The 7668-nt window shown below is 31.8% G+C and overlaps 3 protein-coding genes across 3 annotated transcripts in view; all 3 read right to left on the minus strand.

Moving 5' to 3' along the window:
* Window positions 1–154, minus strand: part of LOC119596130 (pro-resilin-like) — a gene marked incomplete at its 5' end in the record, with an annotated part of 667 nt that extends 513 nt beyond the window's left edge. The window contains 1 exon segment of the mRNA XM_037945285.1: window positions 2–154. Coding sequence (XP_037801213.1) covers window positions 2–154 — 153 coding nt within the window.
* A 1945-nt stretch (window positions 155–2099) lies between these two features.
* Window positions 2100–2861, minus strand: LOC119596107 (pro-resilin-like). The gene is made up of 3 exons (XM_037945252.1): window positions 2841–2861; window positions 2595–2756; window positions 2100–2441 (listed from the first exon to the last, which is right to left on the minus strand). Exons 1-3 carry the CDS (start codon window positions 2850–2852, stop codon window positions 2172–2174), a joined length of 444 nt encoding a protein of 147 aa, XP_037801180.1. The 5' UTR covers window positions 2853–2861; the 3' UTR covers window positions 2100–2171.
* A 1959-nt stretch (window positions 2862–4820) lies between these two features.
* LOC119596114 (cuticle protein 18.6-like) lies at window positions 4821–5599 on the minus strand. Its single transcript, XM_037945263.1, has 3 exons — window positions 5576–5599; window positions 5335–5493; window positions 4821–5176 (listed from the first exon to the last, which is right to left on the minus strand). The coding sequence occupies exons 1-3, from the start codon at window positions 5585–5587 to the stop codon at window positions 4907–4909; spliced, it is 441 nt and encodes a 146-aa protein (XP_037801191.1). The 5' UTR covers window positions 5588–5599; the 3' UTR covers window positions 4821–4906.
* Window positions 5600–7668: the final 2069 nt, after the last annotated feature.

Below are 7668 nucleotides of genomic sequence, written 5' to 3' on the forward strand. Positions count from 1 at the left end.
CATCATTGTAGGTGGGAGCTCTATAGGAGGGAGAAGGATGGGCGGGCGCGTTGTAGGATGGGCTGGGAGGCGAGTACGAAGGAGCTGGCTGAGCAGGAGGAGAGTAGGGAGGAGTCTCGGGTCGGGCTGCGACGGCGACTGCAAGCGCCAGTAATACAGATACCTGAATATAATATATATCTTTTGAGTAAGATCCACAGAATAAATAGTTTAAGAAAATTCACTTTTGTACACTGCGTGGACGGTCACCTTAAAGAACATGTTTGTGATGGAATCTCAATGGAAACTAAAGCAATGAGAAAGGTCCGAATCTTTTATAGTGACTTGCACGCCTTAAGCCTTGTGACGTCATAAATTGCTAACACGTTATATTTAGCTTCTTGACAAATACAGTTCCCTGAAGTTTATCTCAGAATCAGTCCGTTCCTATACATTTTCGGCATATGTCTACCATAACAAATATAATGCATACATATATTTATAAATGTGTTGATATGTATGTTAGGGATTGTATTTACATTTATTCGTTTGTGTGTAGATATGAACGCACCCACACAGATATAAACAGAGAGATAAATAGATTTCGACTGGGGAGTATGTATATATATATACACATGTGTGTATATATATTTATATATATACATACACACACATATGTCTCTCTCTCTTTCTCTCACATATGACCACACACACACACATATACATATACATACAGTGAAAGTAATAAAATATATAGAAATATATATATATATATATATATATATATATATATATATATATATATATATAGTATATATATATGTGTGCAGACATATGCACGCACATACACACACACATTCACACATATTCACACACAAATACATATATATACCTACACATATATGTATATATATTCATAAGCACATACACACACACATACGTACATATATATACATATATGTATATATATACATACATATATATATATATATATATATATATATATATTATATATATATATACGGACCTATATATATGCATATATATATGTATAAATATATGAATATATACATATAGCAATATATTTATATATAACTGATATATATACACATATGTTTCCATATATACATATATGTTTCCATATATATGTGTATATATATACATATATATATATATATATATATATATATATATATATATATATATATATAATATATATATATATATATATATCATGTGTGAATATACATATGATATAGATACATATATATATATATATATATATATATATATATATATATATATATATATATATATATATGAACATATATACTCACATGTATACATACGAATGTACACACATACCTACAGAGGCTGTGTATCAATGCTTGTGTATGTGTATACATATGTGAGTACATGTATATGTGTGTATGCGAGTGTGTGTGTTTGTGTTTGTGTGTGTGTGTGTGTGTGTGTGTGGGTGTGTGTGTGTGTGTGTGTGTGTGCGTGTTTGTATATGTATGCGTGTGTGTGTGTGTGTTTTGTGCGTACATTCACACACGCACAGGTATCTATATCTATTTCCATCTATCTATTTATATACATATAAACAGATAGTACGTCCCTTGAGTTCCGTTCCTACGAACGAAACAAAATGTTCCTCTCATAAAATATTGGTTACCCTTGATATCTTAAAGCGCCCCACCCTTATGCAGGTAAATATGAATCTCAACCGTGGACACGGTTGAGATTATATATATTCGTATATATAAACAGAGATTAATAAATACATATATGCATATGTATACATATATACATTGTAGAAATCCCAAAATGCACAAACTAGATTTATTTAAAACGAGACAATAGTTGCGTAATCCTCTTGGATTCCATTTTCAGATCTATTTTATCACTTATGCATATACATATACATACATACATATATATATGTATATATATATATATATATATATATATATATATATATATATATATATATGCATGTATGTGTGTGCTTATACATGTTTATGTAAATGCGTATGTGAAAAATGTCAATTAGATTTTGCTTTAAATCTTTAGAATAGTTATCAGTGCGTTTGATTGAAACATCGTCATTTATACAGCAGTTGATATATTTGATATAAATAAATTATCCCTTTCGGTGTTCATATCTTTTAAATACAGCATGTGAATTAAGCGTAAGACGGTGATGGAGCAGGCTGATAAGAAGTTGACGGAGCAGGCTGATAAGCTGGATACTGTGCTTCCCCTTCGTAGGTGACCTCTGCCACGTAGCCGGACTCGCCATCCACGTAGTAGGTGACCTTCTGCAGACGGCCGTCGGGGAGCTGCACATAGTACGTTCCCTGAGTCTTGTAGCCATCGCGGTCCTCTTGATGCCCATAGTTGTTACCTGAGTATTCGTCGTTCACGGCATACTGAGTGTTGTACTGGGCTGGACCCTGTTGATGGAAAAAACAAAATTTTTAAACATGAAATATAAAATCATGAACATATATTAACATTTATAAAACAGCAACTGCACAAGAAACATTGCGGCAAATAACATGGATAATGTTATCCTCTTTGTATTTCAGAATAGCCGAAATTCATACATCATTGTAGGTGGGAGCTCTATAGGACGGAGAAGGATGGGCGGGTGCGTTGTAGGATGGGCTGGGAGGCGAGTACGAAGGTGCTGGCTGAGCAGGAGGAGAGTAGGGAGGAGTCTCGGGTCGGGCTGCGACGGCGACTGCAAGCGCCAGTAATACAGATACCTGAATAATATATATCTTTTGAGTAAGATCCACAGGATAAATAATTTAAGAAAATTCACTTTTGTACACTGCGTGGACGGTCACCTTAAAGAACATGTTTGTGATGGAATCCCAGTAGAAACTAAAGCAATGAGAAAGGTCCGAATCTTTTATAGTGACTTGTACGCCTCAAGCCTTGTGACGTCATAAATTGCTAACACGTTATATTTAGCTTTTTGACAAATACAGGTCCCCGAATTTCATTTCAGAATCAGTCCGTTCCTATACATTTTCGGCATATGTCTACTATAACAAATATAATGCATACATATATTTATAAATGTGTTGATATGTATGTTAGGGATTGTATTTACATTTATTCGTTTTTGTGTAGATATGAACGCACCCACACAGATATAAACAGAGAGATAAATAGATTTTGATTGGGGAGTATGTATATACATATATACACATGTATATATATATATATATATATATATATATATATATATATATATATATATATATTTATTTATTTATGTACATACATACACACACATATGTCTCTCTCTCTCTCTCTCTCTCTCTCTCTCTCTCTCTCTCTCTCTCTCTCTCTCTCTCTCATTCTCTCTCTCACATATGACCACACACACACACACATATACATATACATACAGTGAAAGTAATAAACCAAAGAAATATATGTAGGATATATATATGTGTGTGCAGACAATTGCACGCACACACACACACACATTCACACATATTCACACATACATATATATACTTACACATATATGTATATATATACATAAGCACACACACACATATACGTACATATATATACATATATGTATATATATACATACATAAACACACACACATATATTTGTGTATATATATGTATATGTATATATTCATATATGTATAGATATACACCATATATATATTATATATATATATATATATATATATATATATATATATATATATATATATATATATATATATATATATATATATATATATATATATATATGTTTCCATATATATGTGTATATTTATATATGTATACATATATATATATATATATATATATATATATATATATATATACATATACATGTATGCATAAATACAAACATATATATGCATATGTATGATATATACATATATATATCATGTGTGAATATACATATGATATAGATACATATGTATATATATATATATGAATATATAGACTCACATATATACATACGAATGTACACACACACACACACACACACACATACAGAGGATGTGTATCAATGTTTGTGTATGTGTATACATATGTGAGTATATGTATATGTGTGTATGCGTGTGTGTGTTTATGTTTGTGTGTGTGTGTGTGTGCGTGTTTATATATGTATGCGTGTGTGTGTGTATTTTGTGCATACATTGACACACGCATATGTATCTATATCTATTTCCATCTATCTATTTATATACATATAAACAGATAGTACGTCCCTTGAGTTCCGTTCCTACGGAACGAAACAAAATGTTCCTCTCATAAAATGTTGGTTACCCTTGATGTCTTAAAGCGCCCCACCCTTATGCAGGTAAATATGAATCTCAACCATGGACACATAAGTGTATATATATAGAAATATATATATATATATATATATATATTCATAACAGAGATTAATAAATACATATATGCATATATATACATACATACATATTAGAAATCCCAAAATGCACAAACTAGATTGATTAAAAACGAGACAACAGTTGCGTAATCCTCTTGGATTCCATTTTCAGATCTATTTTATCACTTATGATATACATACAACACACACACACACACACACACACACACACACACACACACACATATATATATATATATATATATATATATATATAATATATATATATATATATATATATATATATATATATATATATATATATATATATATATATATAATATATATATGCATGTATGTGTGCGCTTATACATGTTTATGCGTATGTGAAAAATGTCAATTAGATTTTGCTTTAAATCTTTAGAATAATTATCAGTGCGTTTAATTGAAACATCGTCATTTATACAGCAGTTAATATATTTGATATAAATAAGTCATCCTTTTCGTTGTTCATATATTTTAAATACAGCATGTGAATTAAGCGTAAGACGGTGATGGAGCAGCCTGATAAGAAGTTGACGGAGCGGGCTGATAAGCTGGATACTGTGCTTCCCCTTCGTAGGTGACCTCTGCCACGTAGCCGGACTCGCCATCCACGTAGTAGGTGACCTTCTGCAGACGGCCGTCGGGGAGCTGCACATAGTACGTTCCCTGAGTCTTGTAGCCGTCGCGGTCCTCTTGATGCCCATAGTTGTTACCTGAGTATTCGTCGTTCACGGCATACTGAGTGTTGTACTGGGCTGGAACCTGTAAAGAGAGAGAGAAAAAAAGAAAAATCTTCGGAATGGAAAGCGAAATTATTCTCATATATTAATATTTGCAAAACAGGAACACCACAACAAATGCAACAATCTAATTGGATAATTTTCTTCCTGTAATTTGGAGAAACCGAAATCCCTACTCACGTCGTTATAGGTGGGAGCATGGTAGGAAGGAGAAGGATGGGCGGGTGCGCTGTAGGAAGGGCTGGGAGGCGAGTACGAAGGGGCTGGGTGAGCAAGAGTGTAGGAAGGAGTTTCGGGCCGAGCTGCGGCAACGACTGCAATCGCCACTAGTACAGATGCCTGAAAAATATGGTGTATCATAACAAGATCCATATTTCAAATGATTGAATATTCGCATTTTCTACACTATCTGGATGATCACCTTCAAAAACATGTTTGTGATGGAATCCCAACAGAAACTAAGCCATTGAGAAAGATCTGAGTCTTTTATAGTGGCCTCTGCGCCTCAAGTGTTGTGACGTCACAGATTGCTATAGCGTTTAAATATAGCTTCTTGTGAAATGTAGGTCCCCAAAGCGTATTAGAAGGGTCACCGTACTTTTAAACATATGAACATACGAACGGATATGATACCTTTATACATATATGAGTAAACAGAATTTGAATCTACGTGAGCGTAGTGTATGTGCCTGTTTGTGTCCGTGTTACTGCGTTTGTTTGCGTGCGTGTGTGTGTGCGTGCGTGCGTGTGCTCATTATAGACATTACAAATATATTTGGGTAAGTATATATATTTATATATATATATATGCAAATATAAACACACAGACACACACACACACATATATACGTATATATGTGTGCATATATGTATATACATATGTATATAGACACAATTCCCTGTTATTATATATATATATATATATATATATATATATATATATATATATATATATATATATATATATATAAGTGTATGGTTGCACACACACACACACTCACACAGACACACACACATTTCTATATTTATGCACGTAGGTATGCATGTACTTATATCTATATATGTTCATATACATATCTATGTCAGCGTGCGTGTTTATATTACACACACACAAATGTAAGCATATATATATATATATATATATATATATATATATATATATATATATATATATATATACATATATATATATATATATATATATATATATATATATATATATATACATATATATACATACATGTGTGTGTATATTTATATAATGTTGCGTACACACACACACGGTGTGTGTGTACGTGAAAATTCGGATTAATATGTGAAGATGGACGTCTCGAGTAGAGTAGAGCCGGCTCTATATTAAAATTTAGTGTAATTGAAAAATAAAAACTTATGTCATCTCTGACACTCAACCCTGTCTTACAGGGCGTATCCAAGGTGAGGGATGGAGAGGTATTCGTCCATTCCCTTAGAGTGATAGACTGTACCCTTAAAAATATAGTATGATATACAGATATTTGTTAATTTAGGCTACACTGTAAGTACGACTTTGCTGTATCTGTATGATAAAATACATGGGAAATGAATTTCTAAATATCTCCAGCCCGGCCTACTTCAGGTAACAAGAGGGTGCTATCCTATCCCCTTTAGAATATCCAAGATCTGGTACTGTTGGCTAGCAACTGTTTTTTTTCCATATCTAAATAATTTAAGAACAGGTTACGAGAGATATTCCTGATATCAGTGGTATTGCAGCTACTATATACATATCTGTGTACCCCTAGTAGGCCTTTAAAGTGCAATAAAATTGAAGAGGATATCAACATTACAAATTATTAATATTCAGTTTATTGTATTAGAGTCTTGTAAATGTACTGAGTCATTTTAAAACTCTGCTTTATTATAGATTTTCTCCGGTGCATTTTAGAGGTATTCTACAGCTGATAGTATTAATAATTCTGGCTGTAATATATATATATATATATATATATATATATATATATATATATATATATATATATATATATCAACTGCCATTCATTCCACTTAGGACTTCAATTCTAAATATATTATTTTCTCCGGGGCGGTTTGGAGAGGTTGAAGAACTGATTAATGTTTGGAATATATATATGTATAAAGATACATACATATATATATATATATATATATATATATATATATATATATATATACATAGATATATATTTCATATATAAATATATATATATATATGTGTGTGTGTGTGTGTACATATATACACACATAACTATATATTCATTTACCTTTTTTGTTTATTTATTTATTTATTTATTTTTAAATAATTATCAGGGTGCTTTATGATAGTATCGGTATTTTGCAGTAGGTACGATGTTTATTATAAATAAATTAAGAATTCGATGATCACATTTCCCAACAGCATGTGACTTAAGCGTAAGACGGTGATGGAGCAGGTTGATAAGATGTTGATGGAGGAGGCTGATAAGCTGGATACTGTGCTTCCCCTTCGTAGGTGAACGA

Source organism: Penaeus monodon, chromosome 3 (genome assembly GCF_015228065.2).
Source record: "Penaeus monodon isolate SGIC_2016 chromosome 3, NSTDA_Pmon_1, whole genome shotgun sequence".
In the NCBI taxonomy this organism is placed as follows: Eukaryota; Metazoa; Arthropoda; class Malacostraca; order Decapoda; family Penaeidae; genus Penaeus; species Penaeus monodon.